The 25,942-nt window shown below is 30.7% G+C and overlaps 2 protein-coding genes across 4 annotated transcripts; one reads left to right on the top strand and one right to left on the bottom strand.

The window, feature by feature from the left end:
* Positions 1–31: 31 nt before the first annotated feature.
* LOC130445288 (fanconi-associated nuclease 1-like) lies at positions 32–25,932 on the bottom strand. 3 transcript variants are annotated; one of them, XM_056780852.1, is made up of 10 exons: positions 24,722–25,932; positions 8,686–8,853; positions 7,279–7,536; positions 6,198–6,578; positions 5,633–6,023; positions 4,716–4,835; positions 3,057–3,500; positions 2,458–3,001; positions 2,278–2,389; positions 32–2,221 (listed from the first exon to the last, which is right to left on the bottom strand). In XM_056780852.1, exons 2-10 carry the CDS (start codon positions 8,831–8,833, stop codon positions 1,896–1,898), a joined length of 2,724 nt encoding a protein of 907 aa, XP_056636830.1. In that variant the 5' UTR covers positions 8,834–8,853; positions 24,722–25,932; the 3' UTR covers positions 32–1,895. The 3 variants fall into 3 exon arrangements, 2 of the variants coding, with proteins under 2 accessions (XP_056636830.1, XP_056636829.1); XM_056780851.1 differs by lacking the exon at positions 24,722–25,932 and having other exon boundaries at positions 8,686–9,209; XR_008910037.1 differs by lacking the exon at positions 24,722–25,932 and having other exon boundaries at positions 2,108–2,221; positions 2,544–3,001; positions 8,686–9,178.
* On the top strand, positions 10,527–24,732 carry LOC130445290 (uncharacterized). The gene is made up of 6 exons (XM_056780853.1): positions 10,527–10,865; positions 12,004–12,110; positions 12,169–12,285; positions 14,490–14,743; positions 15,111–15,381; positions 16,408–24,732. The coding sequence occupies exons 2-6, from the start codon at positions 12,006–12,008 to the stop codon at positions 16,579–16,581; spliced, it is 921 nt and encodes a 306-aa protein (XP_056636831.1). The 5' UTR covers positions 10,527–10,865; positions 12,004–12,005; the 3' UTR covers positions 16,582–24,732.
* Positions 25,933–25,942: the final 10 nt, after the last annotated feature.

The following is a 25,942-nucleotide window of genomic DNA, read 5'->3' as shown; positions in this document are numbered from 1 at the left end:
AAACATTAATAATATCAAAATAAGGAAAAAATCAGGTTTGTATGTTTTATTGTTAACGAATATTATAATATAAAAGTATTCAAATACACATTCCTTATAAATATAAACATTAAAATATATATTCAATATTATAGTAGACTAAATGTAAAAAGTTGCCGGAAAAGTATGAACTGACTCTAAAAATAATTTTTCTCAAATATTTAACACAATAAAAATTTAATATACAGGTTATTCTATGGAATACCATGTTTTTCATCACAATACAATCAAATTCAAACACATTAGAGTCACCGGTAGTACTGTTTCCAACGGTGTCATGAGTTTTTTCTTGTCCTTCCTCATAGGTAGTTACAAGAAAGAGGGGGAGAGAAAACAACAAAAAGTTGGAGGTATTTTTGAATATCAGAGGTGTGAAACCGAATTGAAGCGCAAAAATACAAAATCGCAACCCGTGGAGAAGAATTTTGAAATCAGTTGAATACCGATGAGAAAAGAAAAATGATCATGTACCTGAAACGCCTGCATATTAAAACCTGAAACTAAATGAATTTTCAGATGTTCTAGAACAAATTCCTAATCTGGTGTTTCATTATACTCCCTAAAAACTGATAAGACAAAAATAAATCAATTGAAAATATTACATGCATTAATTTGCAGGTGAATACAGTTTTAGTATAATTACAAACTCATCTCCGCCCTGTTTGGATATAATAGAATTCTAAAATGCGGTGAATGCGCCGCCTTTGATGAAATACCCGGAATTCGTTTGATTTTTGTTTTTATATCAGGCGGTTTATTTACATTATTTTTTTCGAACAATCTATAGGAAGGTCTATTTTTCTAGAACTTTTGGAAGTTTATTTCAATTTATAATAAGTAGTCGTAGTGAACAGAACGAATTATCAAAGTAAACAAAGAAAAAATAGAAAACTACTCTTAGCTTTAGTATTGAGGAGTAACACCATTGTAAAATAACCTCTTTTTAGCTAAAATGGTATGGTGCTCGAATGATTTTTCGAAAAAAAAATATATTCTCGAGTTATGAGCATTAGACGCTAGGTATCACACTGCGCGGTCGGTAGAATGAGACGTTCCGATATGCTTACCCGCCGTAGATATCCCTTAATAATTATTTTTACCAGTAAATAGTATACACGGCTAACTATGGATGGCACTATTGAGATTAGGGACTGTCTTTGAGTTAGTGTATTGGTGTAGCGTCATTTTGACCGTTGCATTACGCTTGTCGAACCGTTTTCAAATTTTTTTCAACACTACCACTTCAATTATTCTGTCAATTTTAATTCTATTAATAAAAAACTTTGACAGACATCATTTTCTAGGGACCTACTTATTAATAAATCAAAAACTTTTTGTTTTACGACCGATTTTACATAATTTTTTAAATAGAAAAAAAATTATTTTTTCAAACTTCCGCCATTTTGTTAAAATTTGATATTTTTTTAAACCACCACGTACTTATCTTGCTTTTAGTTCAAACATTAAGAAAATACTTGATTTTTATGTTTCAGATCAATAGCTACGACGAAAAGTTGATGGTAGTGCTGAAAATTCCTCTCATGCTTATAACTCTGTATTAGATTTTGCATCTGATATAAAGTTTAAAAACTCAGTATTACCCATTAAACTCCTGAAGAGTGGGAAACATACTAAGACCAGTTTCAATATATTTCTTGCTGTTTATTATCTTTCTGATATGTATTTGAGACCTCCGATATACCTGATTTGCAGTTTAATACCTTTTTGTAAATCGAAACAACTGATCGTCAGCTTTTATATAAAATATAAATCTGTAGGATGAAATAACGCTATTTTGTGACCAATATGAGCATCATAATCCCAACAATTTCAGAAATACCTGAAAATTTTTCGAATTACATTATCGTTATTTTCTCAAACACACTGCTATCGATAGCAACTATTTGTTTTTTTGTAATTCCACCAGATCTAGATGAAATTGTAATTATCTTCTTCGGTGAAGGAGTTACATTATTTTCCGATTTCCTTTTCACAATTTTTTTCTTCCTAGGAACCGGAGATGAAGGAGGAGTTTCAAAATAACTAATCGAATCTTCACTATTGCATCTTTTCTTCTTTCTTGGAGTTGAGTTTATACAAGATTTTGAAAAACTAGCATCATCATTTTTTATTTTCGATTGATTTTTTATTGTCGTTTTTAAGTTTTTCTTTGATCCAATTGCTAAAAGTAAAACTAAGAAATTAAAAGAAAAAAAATCGACTTGAGAAATTGCTTACTATGTACTTGACAAACTTCAACATCTGCACCAATTGATATCAGATATTTTAACCACAACTTTTGTTTAACAGATAGTTTATCATTTTCCCCTTTGACCTCTATAAATTTAGCCTAAAATATAAGGATAGAAACGTTTTATAAATGAAAAAAAATGAACTTTGAAAGGTCAAAAATCCAACCTTTTTGTCATGTTCATTCCAAACTAGTAAATCTGGCATTCCGCTTTTGTACTGCCCAAGATCTTTGACTAATCTTTGATAGATACCTGATAACAATTTTCTTCCTATACAACAAACGATGCTGTTCAAATGTTCTTTGTTTGGTATGTAGTTAGCTACATTGGTCAATCCAGATTTGTGAGAATATTTTATCCAATGTTCAGTAACAAAATCAAGAGTATGTTGATCCGACCAATTTTCAGCTAAATCTCTTAATCTTTTATCGATCAATTCTTTTCTGTGTACATAAAAATAAGTGGAATACATGTCCAAAGGAAATTGTTGGTAACGCGATAAAAACGTTCCAGGAACGACAATATCGGGATTGTAGATGATGTCCCAAAAAAATAGGGTGAACGTAGCCAAGATAATAGATCCTTCACAGTGTTCTCCACTAGGAAACCCGCATCTTTCGTAATATTCTAGAGCTATTTGTTCAACAGATTTGTACTCTTTACTTCCATCACTATTTTGCACTGGATAGTGCCGCTTTCTACCAGGCTTTCTAAAAATACAATAAATTATATTAATTAGTTATTCGATGTTTTTATATGTCTTACCCTCTTATAGCAGGTGCGTCGATTGTAACCTGAGGGAAGTCATCCAAGTCGGCTACGACGGGTAATAATTTCACAATGATATCATGATTCAATTGACTTACACCTTTCGCTTTCTTCAATTGTCTTCCCTTTTCTCCTAATTGTTGAATTTGTGTTTCGGTCAAATATTCTTTTTTCAATTCAAGTGCTTGGATTATGACATTTGCAGCACCTTCCGGGTTTTTCCAATTAGTTTCATTAATTATGGATAAATCATAATACCAATCGGCTAATCTATGCGATTTCGGAAAGGTTTCAATTAAATATTTCAGCCATTCATGCACATCATCGAAATGATGTTTTTTCAAAGCATCACATATTTTAGTTAATAATTTCTTATATACTTCTACAGCTGTAAATCGTTTCAAATGTGGCGCCTCTTGAAATCTATCGTCATCATTGTCACTTAAAAAAATTAAAATGTTTTTACACCAAAAAAATTCAAATACATATCTGTATATGAAATAGTTAGTTCCATATCAAGACTCAGTATTTGATCAAAAATCAAAAAAAGTATGTAAAGGGACCCAAAATAAAATAATCTCAGAATAGGAAAACGTACAAAGGTTAAAGTAGGACAGAAATAAATGGAGAGCTAGAGAACAATACCAACCTGCAGCCAAGTCATACATTGTTACTTTTTAGCATTTAAGACCCAAAAAGTTCCAAGAGGATGTAAAAGTATTAACAAGAAGAAATAAAAAGGCCCAATCAGGATTGAAATGTGTGAAAAGAGTGCTGGAGAGGACACCAGAGTGCACCCACTGAACTAGATCTAAATTGATCCTGTATCATGTATCAGTCTTTGTTGTTGTAAGATCTAAATCATTTGATTGCTTCAAAAGATTCAAGAAAATGTTGGAAGACAACTAGGAGGAATAGCAGAAGACCAAGATTGTTTCAGAAGACTGAGGAAAATGTTGAAAGACAACTAGCTATAAGACCAAAACATACAGTTTTGTTTAATAGCATTTAACATCCATTATGTTCCAAGAAGATGTTTAGAGGGTGTAAAAAGGTTTACAAGAGAAATTAGAGGAGATAAAAAGGCTCAATCAGGATTGAAATGTGTGAAAAGAGTGCTGGAGAGGACACCAGAGTGCACCCACTGAACTAGATCTAAATTGGTCCCGTATCATGTATCAGTCTTTGTTGTTGTAAGATCTAAATCATTCGATTGCTTCAGAAGACTCAAGAAAATTTTGGAAGACAATTAGGAGGTATAGCAGATGACCAAGATTGTTTCAGAAGACTGAGGAAAATGTTGAAAGACAACCAGCTATAAGACCAAAACATACAGTTTTGTTTCATAGCATTTAACGTGCAAGAAGTTCCAAGAAGAAGATGGTTCAAAAGAGAAATTAAAAATGGGAAGGTATAAAAGACTAAAGCAGAGCAAAAATTATTGGAAAGATTAAGTGTAAGGTATAAGTTAGTATGTGTTAGTAAACCAAAAGAAAAGATTAACTAACTTTACGGAAATAAAAGTGTCAAAGTTACTGAGAAATGTTTTGTGAATAGAAGTAATTAAACAAAAGGAGAAGGGTGTTATAAAATTTATAAAATGAAAAAAATAAAGCTTTTTCAATTTTATTAATAATAATTCACACAAATACTTACTTTGATAGGATGTTCTTCAACATGTTGATAATGTCTTTACCCATATGGTACATCATCTCCCTATCCTTGGATACTGTTAACAATTCAAATTCTTCTCGATTGGCGCATGCTTTGGTATAACTGAAATATATAAAAAAATATTTAGAAATTTATTTGAAAAATTAACCCATTCACTTCCTCATTTTGGAAGTCAAACTTGACAGAATTTGAAAATATAAGAAAAAGGGCAGAATATTGGTTTCGTTAATGGATATATAAAAAGATTCGATAATAAAATTGAGCTTTGCAAGTATTTGATACAGAAAAATGGTTTCCGTGAGGAGGATTTTGAAAAAATGGAGGTTTTTGGGGAAGTTTCAAATTTATATTATTGCTAGCAAATTCCAGATTCTCAGTATTTTTGCTGTATTAGCTTGTTGTTCTTGAACAGGGTTGTCAAACTTGAGAGAATTGGAAAATATAAGGAAAAAGCAGAAAATTAGTTTCGATAATGGTCATTTAAGAGGATTGGGTAATAAAATGAAGCTTTTCAAGTGTTCAATACAAAAAAAAATGATTTCCACAAAGAGTATTTTGAAAAAATGAAGGTTTTTGAAGGATTTTAAAATTTACATCACATAAACTTGAGAAAAAAATTCAGTTTCCCTCAATTCTTTATAATTTGAGTGGATAATGTATGTAGAAGAGGCTTTAACCTGGAGTTACTTGATAGCAGATTATTTTGTACTAAGGAAAAACTGAATTTGGATTTAAAGTTTCTATGCTGCTGTCAGTAGACCAACTTCGAATTCATATTTGAGCTCAATATTAGGATATATCTTCATAATAGTATCAAACTAAATCAACAATAACCCTGATAAGTTACTAGAATTCATTAAAAAATATTTTAAAAATTAGTTAAGCCCCAAAAAACTTACTTTTCGAAATCATTCCTTGTGTAAAACACAATGTGATCTTGAATGGTATACTCAGGAAAATCTGATTCCTGCATGATTCTGAAATATTGATTTCTATCTTGGAGCTTCGAATTTGTAAAAGTACCCAATACAAATATATTGTAAAAAGCATTTTTATAAGTGTCCTTAATCCTCACAACATATTCTCCCAATTTTTTCATTATCTTTTCCAGTACAATTTCTTTCGAGGACTTGCAGAATGGTAACGTCTTTTGTTTGTTACAATGCTGCATCAAATTTGTCATCATATCTTTTTTCGTTTTTCCAAGTATTCCCATCTTCGAACAGATATCTTTAACTTCTGAATGCGGTAATATATTCAACAGAGTAGTAACATCTTCTTTTTTCCAGTCTGTGATTTTTTTTACAAAAAATTACATAATAAGTACATAATGAAAAAAAATGAAGTTACACATTACACACCAGAGTGAAATTATAACTCATTTAGTTCGTAGGAAAAATATAGTGTACAACAAGTGTGAAACTGGATTTTTTTTGATAATATTATATAAAAATTATTACTTACCCGTGTCAATAATGTCGTTTTGTACCATTAATTGAAACAAATCAATAATTTCTTTTTCTTTTAAACGACATTTAATTTCTTCACAAAACTTGAATAGATTTCGCCACTTCCATGTTAACATATAAAGTTTATAACAAACATATTGATATTCTTGACGACTTGTTATTATTGTTTTAAAAATTTTTTTTTCTTGTTCACTCAGTATAAAAGATAAATGAGTCGAGTTCAATACTTCAGATATCAATCCATTCATAACTTTTAGAAAATCGGGATTCATTTTTTTCTCTTCTTTCTTAGGAGATTGAGAACTTGGACTCTTAGGAGATTGAGGACCTGGGCTCTTAGCAGATGTTGATGGGATTTCATTTGTTTTACTGTAACCTATAATAAATAATTGTATACATTACTTTCATCACGAAGAAAAATCTAATACAAATTCATATACAGTGTGCTCAAAAAGTAATATAACTTTATTCTAGATTGCCTAATAAATACTAAACTATGATCAAAAATTAAATGTATAAGGTGCCAACATGTTAGTTCTTAAAAAACTTTCTAAAATGATCATAAAGGAATTAAACGTCAATATACTGATCATAAAAAATAACAAGAACGCAATTTATTGGCTAAAAGCCTTTATTTGGTGAAGGAAAATGCTACTGACAAAAAAGTCATCCACTTAGTTCCGGAAAGCTCTGCTATTGCAGGTACAAAGATCTAACCTCCTTACAACCATCACCGGTTAGAGCTCTGGATTTGGAAGATGAGTTATGTTGAAAACAACTTTGGTAGGAGGCTTAATAAACCTAAAGGTTGCAGGGTAATGTAACATCCAATCTACATCCATACTAACTATAAGGCAGTTTTTTTTCTTATTGTTTTTAGGCTGTAGAAATTTTGATGAGAAACAAGCTATTTGAAAACAAAACAACTTAACTAAATGTTTCTAAAAAGACATCAAGTTTTTTGGAAAAATAAAAATTACTAAGAAATAAAAACCTGCATGAACTGGATAGAATTTATGAAAGCTAAGCTATTAAAAGATTAAAATGTTTTGTAAATCCAAATACTGAATAAATACCTGACTTTAGACCTTTGTCACTTGCAGTAGTCCTTCGAATCGATATATTTGCTTTATTTTTTGGATCCTTTTGTTGTATATTGCTGGAAACTGCTTTTTTTGTATTAGCCATCATAGAATCATTTGAAGGTAAAGATATATTCTGAATAATGTTAATATTTTTCTCAACACTAGTATTTTTTCCACTGGAAGTATTTGCAATAGTTGATTGGTTTTCTTTTTTATGGAAAGTTTGATTTGGATCTTGCCCGGACTTATCTGTAACAAGTGTATCTCTATTATCTGTAAACGTCATTCAAGAGTGAAAAACGCCTAAATTATATCATTAATTCAATTTTAAACATATGAATTTGTGAATGCTTTTAATAAGCGATGAAGAAACTCATAAGCAAAACAGAAACTTAGTCCTCAAAATGAGGATATTATAATCATCAAACAAATTTATCAAACAAAAAAGATCTCAAACATCAATATGTGAAATACTTATCCTTATCATATGTAGAAGGAATTTTTTGGCAGTTATTCAATTGTTTTAGCAAATATAAAGTTATAATAATTAATAAATGGTGTAAAACATTATTTCACCCTATTGTCCAATCTACGCATGACTCTTACCAAACTCTGATATCCTCAAAAATAACAATTACTTTCATTTGGTTACCATCCCATATTGGTATCTTTTCATTTCTCTGTTTTTTTCCTCATTTTGTCAGTCCCTCACTCCTACTGCTCCCAAATTTCTTCTAACTACCTCCAGCTGGTTTTTTCTTGGTCTTCCTCTTCTTTTTGCTCACATAGCATTAATTCTACCCAACTATATTCTGTCATTCTCCCCATATATCCCAATCATTTTGCTCTTTATGCCTTTATTAAATGGATTATACTTGGGTGCTTACACAATTCCCACGGTTCTTTATTTGTTCTTCTTCTGTTACCATTCCTACTGCTTTACTGCCTTCTGTTATACCAGTTTTCTCATTATCTTTCATTACCTTGTATGTTGTTTTTTTCTTGTTGGTTACCAGGCCATATTCTCTTGCCTTCTCTTCCAGTAGCTTAAATAAAGTTGCAAGATCTTTTCTGAATCTTGCCATGAGTACTATGTCGTCCGCATATGCTAGATATTGATATATAAATTCAAAAGTTTCTATAAATAATTGCTGCCTTGGTAAACTTTGGAAAATTAAAGTTAGGATATCTTGTACGATTGAAGTCAATATATATATGGGCATGAAATAATCAGAGAAAAGATGTTTCCACAACTTTTTGAATTTCTATTTTAAAAAAGTAACCTATATTTATATATTATTTCAATAAAATCAAAAGAGATAATTCGTGAGCAGTGTGTTTTTTTATATTAAAGAAGTTAATAAGTATCAATTATTAAATTATTAATAAGTTCCTTACCTTCAAATCCCTCATCATCGGATGACCAAATGTTGAAAGCAAGTTGTGGTTCCCCTATGTCGGCCCCATTATTATTCTCCATGTTTCTATCATTCGAAGAAATTGGAGTGATGGTTTTTGTTTTTTTTCGCCATTTGTTATCATTCATTCGTTTCAAATTTTCAATAGCTGAAGATATATTCATTTGAATTAAACCATCAGTAGGAGCTTTGAATTTAGTATGGTTTTTAGGCATTGAATTTTTATACTATACTTATAACTTGTTCACAATATAATGTTATCTGTATAACTGAGTCATTTTCCAGTATCTTGCATTTGATAACAAATTGCAAATATTAAAACTATTTGTATAATGCATTTGTGGCATTAGTGATCGATTTGATTAAATACCACTTCTCAAAACGTACTAAATGAATAAAATAAAAAATAATTAAATTTATGCGAGTGTTGCGCGTTAAAAAATATTTATTTTTATTCCATTGTATCACTTCAGGTTATGTTTGTGGCAATGAAAATAAAAACACGTTTTAGTTTATGCCAATAAGTAAGATGGCGCTATTTTGTATATTTTCGATAACAATGTTTGACAAGAGATTTATCATATACACGACTGTTCATTTTTTATTATCTTATCATTCATATATATATATATATATATATATATATATATATATATATATATATATATATATAAACATTTATTTATAAAGGATTATCTATTGGTGAACAATTTGATATAGGCCAGTAAGAATAAACTAAATAGCCGCGCAATCAAGATTCAAGGGAAAAGAGCCTTAAACACGTGATAATTATTTTCAGAATTTTAGAGGTCCAACATTAGATGGCGTATTTATATATTTAAAATTAAAAAAGGAAATTTTTGTATACGTTAATCGAATTCTTCAACAAATTCTGGTCATTTTGATTTCTCAACTTTCAGTCTATTTCTTCAAATAAGAGGTGAGAGCCTTGTTATCAAAAAAAGGCCGAAGGTTTGCTGTTACAAAATTAAAAATATTGACATGCATATGACCATTCATAGTTGCCGTTGGGGACTTTCAACATAAATAAAATTCTACTAAACTTTTACCGTCGACTGTTAGTAGCAACTTTCGTAGTCACAAAAAAGAGCCAATCACATTCGTTTATTCGTTTGCGTTTGTCACGTGATTTTGTCTATTGCTCCCAATAAAAAACTAATGATAAATATATCGTCCATAAATATCTAATTATAAATAAAATCACAAAAATATTACGAAAATAAAAAGCAGTACACACGTTGAAAAGAAAAATAAAAGTTTTAGGTTAACGACAGCAAACTTGTTGTTTGAAAGAGCGTTTGTCCAGAACTACAAAATATAAATTCTAAACAATTTAATTAGCAACGTGAATGCTAGAGGGCGTTGTTTCGTATATTTTAGATATTGTGATTTATCTTGATGAATTTGAAGAAGACAAGAGATGATAATAATATATGATAATGAAAGAATACGACAGGCAATACGAAGTATTTAAATGACATAATTAAACCGAAAGTGCTGTTTATCCACCTGTCACCGAATGATTTCATTCATAGAAGAAAACATCAAGTTAATAAAAATTGGTTAGACAGAACCGAACTTAGACGTATTTTCTTATAAAACTTTTGGAATGAAAAATGGGCAGAATTTGTTAAATAATTGAATTATCGTATATATAAAGTAAACTTAATATTCTGAAAACAATTTCCACGTGTTTCTCGGGGTCACTTTTGTTTTATATATATATTTTTAAAGCTATAATATAGCTGTTAGTTGCCAACCCGGTATAAGAAATTTATTTTTAAAAAAAATTCCCCCAATCTCAAAACCACTTTCCATTTATACCTAGCACCTCGTAGGGCCTAATTTTCTTTAAAATTTTTTTCAAACTACGCAACCAATTTCGCGACACACATACTTTTGAGGCATGCGCAAACTTTTGGCTCGCCACCAAAATTGTAGTGGAGGCTTTCGAGGGTAGCTGCAGTACAAGGGGAGCGCTCGGGGGCTGCAGACTTCTCCGCAACCCTTGCGATTCTTCGATCAATGTGCCTCTCCTCATTTATTTCACAACTTTATACAATCAGAAAATTAGTTACAGCCCATACAGTCTCAAACAATCGAAAAAGGTTTTGATCATAATCCGCTCGTTATAGCGAGGTAAGTGATATTTCAATTTGACAATATTCTTGGTTATTAACTAATTATTTATAATTAGGAGTGTACAGGGTTTTTCTATTTAAAATGATCCCGCTTCAACAAATAAATGTAAATAAAAATGTTTTATATAAAAGTAGCACGAAATCGAATAAATTTTTCAGTAAAATTTTACGAAATGGGATACTACAGTTTGCATGATACGATTGTTGATGATTTTGATAGTTATATTTTAAAAAATATAGTAATAATCACAACTACAGTCGTCTATTTGGTTCCATTCGTTTTTCGTCATATTCCAAAGATGTGAAATGGTACCAAGAAATTTCTTGTCCAATTTGTCCCACAACAACTCAATCGGGTTGAGGTCGGGCGAGTGTGAGGGCCAAATCATTACTTCCAGTACATTTTTCCCTTCCAAATACTCTTTGCACAGCTTGAGATCGTTTTCCACCGATCAGACGCTGGCTACAACTTACTACAACAACTTCCTTTAATATTTTTCATAATCTTACTTCAAAATCCCTTCAATATTTACCAGGTCTCCGTCGCCTTTCCTCCAAAACATCCCAAAACCTTCATCGAGCCTTATAGTCGGGATTACTCAAACTTTGACTCAATACTTCATAAAACCAGATGTTCATGCGTTCAATTTTTACATTCTTTAGTCCACTGCAACTTTTTAATTATATTTTGAAGTCTTGAAATGGGTTTCTTCGCTGCCTTCCATCAAAATCCGTTTCATTGTAGAAGTACTCAAAAGCAGATCCCTAGAATCATTGATCTAAGCTGCTATTTTGAATTTACTGATCAAAACGTTGTCTATTACCAAATTTCAACTGATATTGCCTACGTTTTTACCAATATTACAACTTACAAGTCTGAATTTTCGAGAACTTCACTAAAAGATGTTCTAAAAATATTAAAAACTGTGCAGCTGATTATCATTAAGATATGACAGCAGAATTATTTGAAAATTGGTTTAGCGAACAGCTTTTACTTAACATTCCAGCTTCGAAATTTCGTTTTACAAAAAAGAAAACGAATTGGTTACAAAAAGGGTACAGTTCACGTCTGGTACCCTGTTTAAACCAAACGCCCTAACAGCCAGGAATGTTTTATTAACTTTTCGTTTTTCCAGCTATGGAAGAAGTGCTTTCAGAGGGAAAAAATTTCAAGTTAGTAAACGAATCCGAGCTTCCAGATTTAGTTGATTTTCTAGCTAATTATTTACCCGATTCTATCAAGGTATAATTTATTTCATTATCATTCTAATTACATATTTATTAGTACGTCTTATCTGCAGTTTCATCAAACACTGAAGACGTATTTGAAAGATCGCGTTTGGGATTTTCATTTTTACGTCACGAAAACGTGGCCAGAACAGGCTGTGATTTTACATTTTCCCGGAATGACCAGAACGGTGAGTGATTTTTCTTTCTTTCTCCGGGTTTACTAAAAGTACAAGACCAAAGGTTTTATTTTTCGTAAAAATCAAACTAAAACAACTTATTTTCAAAAGTAACAAAATTTATTTAACATATATACTTTATTATACTACATTTCTTTGTAAATCACTATATATATATATATATATATATATATATATATATATATATATATATATATATATATATATATATATCGAAAATGTTTTAATATCTACCAGATTTGATATAAAATAACTTGTAAGCAACTATATTTTTGATACGGTTTCTTTGGGTAAACGATACAGATTAGGAAGGCCTTGACTTTTTAACGTCATATCGTACACGTACGGCATTTCGTGCAGGGTTTCACTTAATTGTTATACGACATTTTCGACTTATCGACTGTCGATTACAGTGTTGCGAAATATTCATTTTACAAGGTCCCTCATTAATGAATAATCAAACTATTGAATCTTGATTGAACTTAAATATTTCAAGTGAAACGTGACTCATGAAAAATCGCGCAGTAGACAAGTGACGTCATCGTCATATCACAGCTGTGAGAACGGCAACAGCGCTAGCATCTGTCAAAATTGTTCGCGTTAAATTATTAAAAATTGTTTTCCTTCAATAAAACGCCTTGTTGTGAATGGATGCAAAAATAGTTTTAAAAACACGAAATTAAATCAAAAACATGCATCCTACCGTCGTTTTCCGAAGGAAAAGACTTTATTAAAGAAGTTGATAGATACCTGTGAGTTCCGATCGAATATTGACGTCAATTTACATACTTATAAGGTTGATTTATTTGAATTTACATATAACGTTTCATTCCTTCATTTAATAGAGCAATAAAGGCGTACAAAATATTTGTTGCAGATCAATTTAGTCTCAATATATTCGTTTGTATAGCCAGATAAGTTAACACACATGTGAAGTTCTGTTTGACATAAAAATATAAACAAATCAAAAATGACATAACGTAATGACGTTGCTGGTGTTCTAGCAGCTGATCGTTTGTTTACAATATTTTTAGGTTAGGTATTGACAAGTATTTTGTCATGGATGTGTAAAAAGTATCGTATGAACCTGGCTGCCATCTTGCCAATCAGAAGTCATCAGAATTGCCAACTTAAATTCAATTTACTCCTCCTAGTTTAAAAACAAGGTATAGTAACCTTGCGATGTACACTACGTCATTTTATAAAAGCTGAAGAATGCAGTGATGTTGCCGTTAATATCAGGATGGATGAGACGATGATAAATTTGCCGAAGGTCGAATAGATTTCCATGACGATTATGACACGAAGGTTTAGGATTCGAGAACTTGAACGATTTTTCTTGTCTGATCACAAAGCTGAGATATCGAAAACTATGTGATTGTTGGGTCTTGTGAAGGTTTTTTATACGCTACTGGAGATAAGACTTGGGTCCTCTACTGTAATTCAGAGACCAAGGAACAGTAAAAGCAATTGACGTACACGTACTTTCAGTCTTTCACCACCAACCTTACAGTTATGATTTATCAAAAACCTACAAAACACTATTAGAACTTACCTTCTTTTATGTGAAAATCAACCACAAGAAGGTCCAGATAAATTCTGGGCGTCTTCAGGTGTTCATGAGCAACAACTTCTCTAAGCGGGATTGTGTTGGACAGCTCGGTAAAGCATATGCTAGGATCAGTAAAACAGATCAGATCGACGGCCTTTCTTCTATGTTCTAAGCTGAGTTTCTGGTCCACTCTGGATCGCCTATACGTCGAACTTTTGTATCTTCAGGGTTTCATGCGAGAATTATACCAAAGATGGACGAACCTGGGTCTTGTAGAGGATTAGAAGCTGTTGCCGGGTATATAGCTTTTTGGTCTTATGAAGAGTTCCAAGTTTTTGAGAAACTGCCTCGGCTAAATCGGCCACGTGACCATTCCAGCGCATATTTCTTCCAACCTCAAAACTCAACGGTGAAGAAGATAGTTTATGACCAGACAGGACTAAATCCTGAGCTGCAGTGGCAGCCTTCATTGTATAAACAACACCCTGGGTCTTTGCTGCTTCCAACCAACTCCAGAATGTTTTCAAGATCGGTAGTGATGCTTGTGATCGGCGTACTAAACGGGAACATGAAAATGGAATAGTTTAACCTCACTTTAATAACGTGGTCGATCTGTTTGGTTGCAATAAACATTTTTTTCTAGCCAAACAACAAATTATACGAGAGCTTCAGTGTGTTTTGTCCCTGTGATCAACTAGACAACATAAAACTATTAACAGAAGAAGACGTGTTGATAGATTGGACTCAACCTATTTATCTTAATTTCACCCACGCGAAAATAATGGAAAAACTAGAGGAAATTTATAGCGAGAAGGGTACAATGGAGAAACTGTATGGGGAAGTTTACGGTTTAATGGACGACGGTATTCAAAATGAGGAAGATGATGGTGATGTGACGTAAGTAATTTAATTTCGAATTAGGATCGTTCTTAGCCATTCACGCAAATGTTTTTTTTCGTCTATCTACTTTCATTTTAGAATGTTAAGCTCCTCAATATCGTCCTCAAATTGATTTAACTTTCCAAAAAAAACCCTAAATGTCTTCATTCAAGCTATAACGTCGTCAGTGCTGCCATCTGGGTTACTTGCAACGTTGGATTTACGTAAAAGTGTAGTCGGGAATCACAGGGTTTCATTTGAATTCTTTTTCTTTGGAAATCTCTTTGTCCAATTCCCTCAAACTCAAAAATTGTGGAGTTTCGCGGCGGTGTCCCGAGAACCGTCAGTAATAGGGATCATTTGAATATGAATTTTTTAAATTTAGGATATTCGCAGAGGACGCGGAGATGTTGCAGCTATCACCCGAGCATGCTCAAATGATTCACGACTTGTACCCGGCAAATCACATGGAATGCGTCGAAGTTTTCGAAAAACTTATCAAGAAGCTGCCTTGTTACGGTATATTTTCAAACACGATGGAACTGGCGGCGTGGATGGTCCAATCGTATTACGGCGCCATGTTTTCAATGCAGACGCTACCCGAATTTAGGAGAAAGGGATATGGACTGATTCTTGCTAAGTACCTGACGAAATTGGTTCGTATAACATCTATTAACTATAAATTCGCTTTGGTTTGATTTTAAAATTGGAAATAAATCAATAAAAAACAAATAAAGTTTCGCAAAATATTTTATTATCGATTGTACAAAACGATTCTAAATTGAGACGTTCAGAACGACGGTTAAAACTTCTTTGTCGTTATAATTACTTCTTTTTGAGTTGTATTTCATCTTAGGAATAAAAAAAGTCGTAGTGGGTAATACATCGAGGCGATTCAGTAAGTTTTTTTGTCAAAAAACTTACAAAATGAATGAGGGTCAAGCCGATGCGTTGTCGTGGTGTAGCTTAGGTACTCCAGGACGCTAGTATGAAGGTATCCAGTCACTTTGTACCTGACAGGGACATAATAACGATAAAGTCTGACGCGTATACGGCCAGATTTCGCTAAAAAGTCAAGACACGTGGCTTGGAATGACTAATTTTCACGACAAGACTAAAAGAGGAAAATATATACACAGACTCAACGTGTTATCACTTCAGGCTTGAATTAAGCGGTACTAAATGATCGTAGGTATCTCAAAAAGTATGATACATCACATATTAACTGAAAATTTGGACGTGAGAAAGCTGTGATTAAAATTGGTGCTGCGTTTGCTTACAATGGAACAAAAACAGCGTCGTGGAGATATTTCCATCGAGTGTTTGGCAATGTTTCACAGGAATAAAGACGTTTCATAACCAGGGATGAAACGTGGGACCGTTCCACCTGTAGGCAAAGTCATGGCGTGGGATAATTTTTATTGATTATCTTCAAAAAGTAGAAACTATCAACGGCGAGTATTATGCGAACTTCTTGCAGCGTTTGAGCAAAAAAATCGAGCAAAAACGGCCGCATTTGACTGAAAAGAAAGTGTTGTTTCATCAAGACAATGCACCAGCTCAAACATCAAGTTTGAACATATATTTGTTTCCAAAATTTTTCCTCTGTTGGACCGGGTACTTCTGGGGCCATCCTCGTATATCTATAACTTCAGTTTACGATATCTATGGTTTCCATTTAGGTAAAAGAACGTGGTTATATACCTTTCGTAGTGATCCGTCCGGAAAACAATGCCTCGAAAGGTCTCTATGCAAAGTTGGGTTTCAAAAAATACTTCGAGACGGTCAGAGCAATCTTGCGACCCCATGAGATGTCCAGCGATGCCCAAGGCGGAGGGACAACGAACGGTCATTAAATATTATTTTTGAATAAAATTTATATTTCAATTCGACAAAAATGATATGAAAAATTAGATTGCGACGCACACGTTTTGAGATGAAGGCTTCCAAACACTATTTTTCCTATTTCAACTTAACAAAAAATGGAAATTGCAACTAAATACGATTTATTAGATGCATAACACTTGTTTTCAAAAAGGAAATTAGCTAAATGAGGAATGTCTGTGATTTAGAATAAATATCAAGGGGTATTTTTAGTCTTACAAGAGTTAAAACAAAAATAAAACGTTGTTCAGTACCACATATTATAAATAATAATGAGATAGATATATTTTTATGAAATCACAAATATTTAAGTATCGATAAATTATAAAAACTGCTAGATTTTTCTCTACCATGATTATTACATGAAGAAATAAGAATAATAAAAAAATTTATAAGTGAAAAAATAGTATAATTATAATTTTATTTCAGAAATAAACATAATTCAATAACTGTTTTTATTTATTTTAGTATATAAAGCTTTGTTTTATTTATTTAGCTCAATTGAAATATAATTATAGTAGAGAATAACGAATTTAATTATATTTCGTTGCAATTTCCTTGAAAGCTTCGAATGTATTAACTTACGATCAAGTTTTAGCTCAAATTAAATCACAACTGATTCACTGGCAAGTGCAAAAAATTGTTTGATTTAAACAGTTCGGAATATGTTAAAAAGTAAATAGTGTGACACCGGCTTTAGACATCTCGCTATTATACTAGATATACTCAAAAAAAAAAATGAATAAAATCTTTATAGTTTCGTTCTATATAATGTCGAAAGTCGAATTTCTATTTTATGTATTTCTTTTCAATTGAAATGAATCAGTTAAGTTGTTGTTTTCATATTTAACCCTGACCTTGATGTCATTAGAACATCTAAAAGTATACAGTCACAATATAAAACTTTTTTCACCAATAGAATTAACTCATAACTGAAGTTAGCTTCTAACCTATAAAATTAATGACGGATGAGTTTCAATGTCATTCTATATAATGTTGAAAGACGAATTACTTCGTTATATAGTTGAAATAATAGTATATTACACAGCGAAGTGGGAAGAATTTCATTACTATCGAGAGATTAGATATAGTTAACCAAAACGCGAAGCGTTACTGTTGCTATGTGCCATGATGTAAAGACTACAAGGTGTGTTCTTATCGAAGACCAATTTACGACCTGTCGCCAGCTGACTGATTTATATTTATTTACATCAAGTGTATAGAGTAGTTATTGAAATTAAAATGCATTCTTGTTCTGTACCTTCATATACAAATAACAATACGAATTGAAGAGGTAAATATATTAGTTTCCATAGATTTCTTACTAAAGATATTAAATTACTTGACGATTTGAAAAAAGTTTGTGGAGAAATACAACTTAACCTCCAATACGGTAATTGTTTACAAGTTTATCATATATTTTTTTGGTGGTTGATTTAACATTGATCAAATATTTATTGTTTGAATAACGAGAATATGCTTGAATCATTTTAAAAAAAGTTGCTACGTGCAAAAGCCCGAGCACTTGATTTTTAGTGGACAAACATTTTATTTGTAGTTTAACTTGCTGCTTACTATGTGTTTTGTTATGTTAACACACGATACATTTTATTTATTATCTAATTCTTCTTGTTAAACGAAAATATTTATAATATACATTCTTTACATGTCAAAAAGTTTTGCAATCTATTTAAAATTATTGAATTCACATTAATTTGAGCATTGTTTTTATTCGAAATAACTTTCAACCAAGCTCAATTTACCATATGCTGAATTAATTTTTCATAGTTTTGTATCAAATTCGCTGCTCGACCTTTCCTTCATAACAATCTTAAAATGAAAAAATTCAAATTCCCGCATTAAATTGATTGGCCAGAAGAACAATATGGCCGATAATGGGAAAGGCCTCCCATTGGCTGTAGATACCAGCTGCGCAAGAACACACCTTGTAGTCTTTACATCATGCTAAGTGGTAAATAACTGTCACCAATATAAATAAATAGTTTGTTGTTGGTTTTTTAACCATTGAATGGGTATTATAATATTTGTCAACGTGTTATATTTTTAAATATAGAAAATATTCATTTAGAATAGACGAGAAAAATTTTAACGATCACAATATTTTAAGGGAGGTAGTAGAGGTCTGTAAAATGACACTTTTTAACCTTCAATGACGTTAGTAATGATAGCATTGAATATATGGTTGAAAATAAAATTGTTTTCAGTTCAACTTTGTCGTTATTAGAGTACCTAAAAGTTTATAGTATATAATAAAACACTTATTGTCACCAATAGAATGATCTCGTAACCAATTAAAGCATATATTTCAAGTACCGAGTACTGAAGTTAGCTTCTAATCTATAAAATTAACATTAACGACGAATTAAATTCAATTTGTTTATCTCTTTACATTTTTTTGTTGTAAAAAACAAATATAAATAAAACATTTTTAACATATTCCGAATCTATTTTTATCACAAGTATTATAAATCATTAATCTACTTATACTATAGGTATGTTCTTTTCAACAGATCTATTTACACAATTAATTAGCACTGCTACTAGTTTTTTCATCCGAAGAAGAGGGAAATGCGCATCATCAGTTACTTACCATCCTGGACCCGCGTTAGCACTTCACAGAATGTTTATTCTTCGCTTGTATTGCGTTTGTTCCTTCATTCGTTGTTCTTCTTCCGTATCATACATCTACTGTCATTGGTCTATGATCACGACTCTTTCTTCGTTCGTGATTTCGTTGGCCTTTTACTCGATACGTATTTTTGTGTATATTCTCTTTCGTTCGAGTTCTAGCAGATCCCGCAAGAGCTAATACTGCTGGTTTTGATACTGATCTGTATACTCTAAAGCAGCTCTGCGTTATTCTTTTGCAAATATTAACAGTTTCCTTTTGGTGGAAGTTAATCGATTGTGTGATTGTTATTATCGATTATTATTATCGAGTCTAATTTCGTCCTAAATATTTTATGGATTCTTTCGTTTCGATGGAGAACTAATCGCTTGGATATTATCAAATTTTTGCTTGATTCGAGCTATTTTCCGTGATGCTACTAGTAGCAGTGAAAAATAAGACTCAAGCGTACTGAAGTCTAGTTAATAAAGTAAAAAAATATATTTTTTCTTCTTCTTTTTTGTGATTTCGTCATTCATGTCCTCTTTTTTACTGTCGTTCTGCACTGGTGTGGATCCAATGCAGTTGAGGTACTGATAAAAGAACAGATCTATTATGAGTAATGTCTATCGAGTCGTATTTATACTACATAGACATCGGATTCTCAATTTATATCTAAATAGGGAATATTATTTACAAAAGTTCGTAGTTCTAGTTAACCTCCAAATTTTTGAAACTTTCACAAGAAATTGATTTCTAAAATATGATTTTTATTGCATTTAATAAATAATAAAAATAAATAATTCACTAGATTTGTTTGAACTTAACATGTTGAGTCCCAACCAAAATTGATAAACTTTCCCCAGGACCTAAAATTTTTTGGGAATAGAAAAGGTCTTTATATAGTTTAGGGAACAATTTTAATGATTCTCAAATACAAAAAACTCAATGTTCTACAAGTTATTTGCAAAATAATTTTTTTATTTTCTGCATTGTTTAACACGTTTTTTAATTTAAGGATTCAAGTTATTATTTTTGGTTTTAATTTATAATATTCTCAATAAAATCATTTCAAACTTGTAAAAATGAATATGGGACAGGTTTATTTTACATTGGATCTAATCATCTATTTTTCATAGTTTATATAACATTTTTTTTATTCCTTGGATTCCTGTAGAAACACATACTCACTCGAATTGTTTCTAAATAACTAATAAAAAAGTAGTTTTCCACTTTTGTAAATAATAATCAATGTTTTTGAAAAGTAGTCATAAAACAGATGCTGTGAGAAAACCATATTTTTATGGCAAAACTATTTTTAAATGGAATTACTTTATTTTTCACTATTTCACTAATTACTATATTAATTATTGACTAGTTCAAAATAGAGTTTCGCATACTATCCTGCATATACTTATGCTTGATAAATTAGTATAAAATTCTGAGTATGCTTAGTTTCTGTTATTTATTATGTTAATCTTTGGTACCTGAAGTACCTAAGAACATAAACATGTTTAAAAAACATTGCAGGAAGATATTTCGGTAAGAGTATGATGAGCCACCCCATGATGATCATCATGGAACTCTATACATAGACTATTGATTATACAAGAAATCGATTTATCATATCTATTTTATGAAATTTCAATTTTTTTTATCCAAGATTGATATTAAGTTCTTCCTTTTGATTCCCTATTAATTTAATCTCGCACTGTAAAGGAAATGTCCTATATCAGAGACATTCCATGAAATATTCATATCCTGCATAAAAATGCCCACATCCCTCTTCAAAATAAAACGAGTCTTTTTTCTCTTTACCTAATAATACTTTATTATTTGTGATAGTAAGTTATTCTATATTTATCTGGTTTCCTATTTTCCCAATTATATTTCTTTTCCTAACATTTATCATAGATACACCGCATTCACTCCTCTTTCTAACTTTGCCTGTTATTCTTCCCCAATATACTGAACATGTATGTGGATTACCATAATAAATTAGAGCAAACTTTTATAAATTATTGAAATGGACTAATTAAATGGATAACATTGAAAGTATGCAGGAATACAATTAAGAAATATTTCAAAATGTTGCTAGAATATTCGTAGATATTGAAAAAAAACTTATCACCGATGCATATTGAATTAAACTTATGCTTGAATTGCTTCAAAATACCTATTACATGAGGAATTTATCGAGATCGTCAACCTTTTACAAAGTAGATGATATTAAAATAGCTTTTTGAACTTTTTATATAGAATCTAGACTAGCTTACCTTGTGTATTGACTGTGATAGAATATTATTTTCTTGTACGACACCAAAGAGGAAATAAACACAGGGTATTCTGGAATTTTTGAATGGTAGTATAATGAACAACAGATTGTAAGCCTTTTTTTCAGAACTGTACAAAACACTTTATATAGCACAGAAGGTTAATGGTAAAAATTAGGTACTATTCTCGAACTTAAAGCAACAAGCCACCAATATTTACTTGGTTTACACCATAAACATCCTCTAATTAGTGATATCTATACTATTAATCAATAATTTGACATCTAGAAAAGACTACATTAAGGGAATGTTACTTGACGATATTTATGTTATGATTCATAACCAGCAGCCATTTTGTGAAACATTTAAAATCTTTTATTTAGATATGATAATAAATGAATTACTTAAATGATCACATGTAGTAAAATCTACGAAATTTTACTATCAACGTTTACAACTCGAATCATTCAATATAAAATAATTTGACTTGAGTGAACCGTTTATGAAATTTGTCAACAATCAAGTATCGATAGATATATCGATATTTTTACTCACGCTCGATTGTAAAAAAACTTGATAGGTTTATTTATTATTAAAATACTTATTCAAGTGTTATTAGTACAATTAAAATAAATATATTTACCAAGTTAAAAATTTAGAAATATAATAAAACTAAATTAAAAATATCCATAATATATATCGATTATTTTATGACAGAATATCGATATTTTTCACTCATTACTATAATACCAGTTAACGTATTAGTTTTATATCGCGATGAATCGACAACGGGTGTCCTGACGACACACATTGTTAGAGCAGGTCAGGGATCACTTTCCAAACAAAGTTTTAATTGCGTTGACGATCGTATGTGTCTATTGCGTACATAGTGATATTTTTTGGTAGATGCATCTTGTCTGTGATATTATTTTCAGTATTAAAAATAGTTGGAGACGTACATAAAACTGTAGAGGCCATTTTTTAGTTAGTTTTTCGGTCATAAATACGCAACTATTGAGAATATTTTGAAGTATGTCTACCAAAATTAAATGAAATGGAACATGTGACTGATTTGTAAACTGGCATGACTTTGTTTCTTCATAAATACCATCCCAATCATAAGGCTGTACAAGGTGTTGTGTAAATAATAACGTTATAAGTTTGCGTAATACAGGGGCGTACATTTTACTGTATATCTTCTTTGGAAATAGAAAGATACAGATTTTGATGCTATATCGACGGTTCGTAAATTCACTACCCCATATTTTAATTTATTAGTACAATTAGGGATGCAACATCACTCATAAATACCATTGATATTTTGAAAAGTGAAACATCGAAGTTTATGAACGATATACCGATTTTTTTAAATATAAATGAGATACTATTTCATCTATTTTAATAATTATTTTTAATGAATAATCATTATTTCATTTTAACAAAAAAACAAGGACGTATTTATTTTATTTAAGACACTACATAGGAAAATCTACTTTTGTTATTAACAGAGATATATATTTATGTGTGAAGCTGACATCATTCATGAAGAACGATGTTATATCGCTGTTTTATATTTCGATATGTTTTTCAAACATCGATATATCGTTTGCATCTCTAAGAACAATAGATTTGTAGTAGTTACAGTTTTGAAAATGAGGTGAAGTAATTAGAAGGTTTGTAATATAAAAATATCCTGTGAACAACAGATGGGCGCAATATAATTTTTTTTTTTACATTTTGTCTAGTATTTTCGATTTTTTGTGCTAAAAAATATCACTCACTATTCTTATGTTCAAAAAAGTCTTCCAAATTGTCAAGTCACATATTTTTAGCAATAATCACCAAAGCCTTATAACTCAACATACACCAATTGTATTATTATTAAAATTAATGATTTGTATACTGTGGAATCCTTTTAATATGTTAAAAATGAAACATAATTTAATACTTTACTATTATTTTCAACTATTTTACACTTTTTTGCTCCTTATATACAAACATCTTGTCGAAACTTGTATCGAGGAGTGGAGGTGAAGTTAGTAAGGTTGTCGAAGTGCTTAATTTTGAACAAGGAGATCGGAGATTTGAATCCTTTCTTAAAAAAATAGGTAAGGCTAATATAAGCGTGTTAAAAACATATAAAAAGGTCTAAGAACTGAAAAGTTGAAGACCATTATTCTACTTGATAAAAAAACTCATTATAGTATACTTAATATTTAAGGTAATTAATATTATACAATTCTTTATAGTAGTATAAAGTTACTAATCAATTTTCTTAAATTTTAGTAGGTATTATGATATCTGTAATATTTTGGGCCCATCTTTTGTGAAAAATATATTAGATATGGATCAAATTTGGAGAGTAAACTTAGATTTGTGTTTATGTTTTGAGAATTTATTGGAATAGATGAGAAACTAAAATATGGACTCTATTTTACATTCGAGAACACATGAAATGATGGTTTTAGTGAGAACCAGAAAGATAATGCAATTATTTTTTCCACTGTGATAAAAAAGCACTTTTTGCTCAAAATAGAAGTTCGAACTATATTGCATTATATTAGTTGAGCACGTGTACGATTTCCGTGGCGTCAAGATTTGTAAATTGATCCAAAATAAGTCGAAAATGAAGAATTAAATTTTTTGATATCCCTCTTCGTTTTCGTGATAATGATACTTGAAGTCGAAAGAAACCTAACCCCATCAGAGCTTCGCCTTTGAAAGCATTCAGAGCATACTTCTTATTTAATAAAGCAATCTTTTTAATATATTATTGGAATATTATAGTGAATTATATAAAAATTGAAAAAAAAACAAAACTTTTTGAATTTAAAGCCATAAAATATTTATTCTAGACAAAGTATTAAACGTTATATTGAAAGAATATAGATCTAATGTTTGGTTGTTATTTCAAGTACCAATATCTCGAAAGCGAAAAATTGTTTTCTTTATTTTGTCCATAATAAGTCAGATTACAACGCCACGAAAATCGTACTCTCCCCTATTAGTTGCTTATCTGTTCTCCAATTACCCAACCAAAGTGTATTTCAAGAATTTTCTCAAAATATGAAATAAAATCTATAAGGTTACTGCTCTCATTTATTAATATATATTCGAATATTGCGTATAAATCAAATTGAGTGTTCAAAAAATAATGGTTAGTCGAGGTTCGTCCTAGTTAAATGTAAATGTAAATGTAAAAAGTGTTACCTCTCAACTGCTATTAATTCACCTACACATTACGATTTGTTATAGATAAGCAAGATTTACACATTTTTAAACACTCCAAAGCACATATTACTCCCAATGCAATTATAAATTTATTTAAATTCTAATGTAATTGTCAATATAAAATACGATATACACAATTACTATTAAAGACAGATATTACTTCGATTGTGAGATGAACTTTTTCAGTAATCGATCATTTTTATAATCGAATTACGTATTTCAAGGATGCATTCCACTAAGCACGGACGACAATCACGATCTTTCCTGTTCCACTCAGTCCAAAGCGTTATAATCGTAAACACAAGTGGAATGGCTTAGAATGCATTTTGAGCGTTGAGATAAATATTAATGAATGTCAAAATAGAAAAAATAAAACGAAAGCCTTAAGAGGTTATGTTATAATAAGTAAGTTATTAAATGTTTTAGTTGAGTGATTAACTGATTTACATTAAAGTAAAATCAAAATATATTCTGCGGCGATAGTAAAATATTTGGTGGCGAGTTACAAGAATGCTTCAAAAGGATCTCATACCGCATTAACTAATGAGATCGATCGACCCACCTCTTGACAAGGGTCGTTGTGAACGTTAGTCATGACGTTATAGAGTGACGTAGAACGCCCAAAAGAGTATTTCAGGAATGCACCACAAGTGTAGTGAAATACGATCGATAAAAGTCAACTGTCAATCACCTTAATATATTAATTATTATTTTGTTTATTATGTACAATAGTCTAGGAATATATAGTTTTCTTAGTGGAGAGTGACACTTTTTAACAGCAATTCGTGGTATTCCATATCTATTTGTAGTAAAACGTAGGATTGATAATAATGTTTGATTTATCTGCAAAGTAAACATGACAATTCGTCGTCAAGAAAATGAGTGATAAAATCGGTTGGGGTGAATTTGATTCTAAGGTTTAGTGCTAAATTATTTTATTCATTTTACAGTAGGTAAGAGAATGTCAATTCTTTTTATTAATATTATAATAATAAATTTATTCCTGTTTAGTGGTTGCGTGTGTGTGTATAAAATCGAATAAAAAATTATCAGACTTTTTTAGCACTATACTATTAGAATTATATTATTTTATGTGATTTATACGTAGAAATATTGGTTTTGTATCTACTGATTTTTACCCTATGGTTTTATATTTTCAAAAGTTTGTATTGAAAATTATATTTTGGAAGTATGATTTGA

The sequence above is a fragment of the Diorhabda sublineata genome, chromosome 6 (genome assembly GCF_026230105.1).
Source record: "Diorhabda sublineata isolate icDioSubl1.1 chromosome 6, icDioSubl1.1, whole genome shotgun sequence".
Classification (NCBI taxonomy): Eukaryota; Metazoa; Arthropoda; class Insecta; order Coleoptera; family Chrysomelidae; genus Diorhabda; species Diorhabda sublineata.
This window is presented reverse-complemented; position numbering and strand designations above follow the sequence as displayed.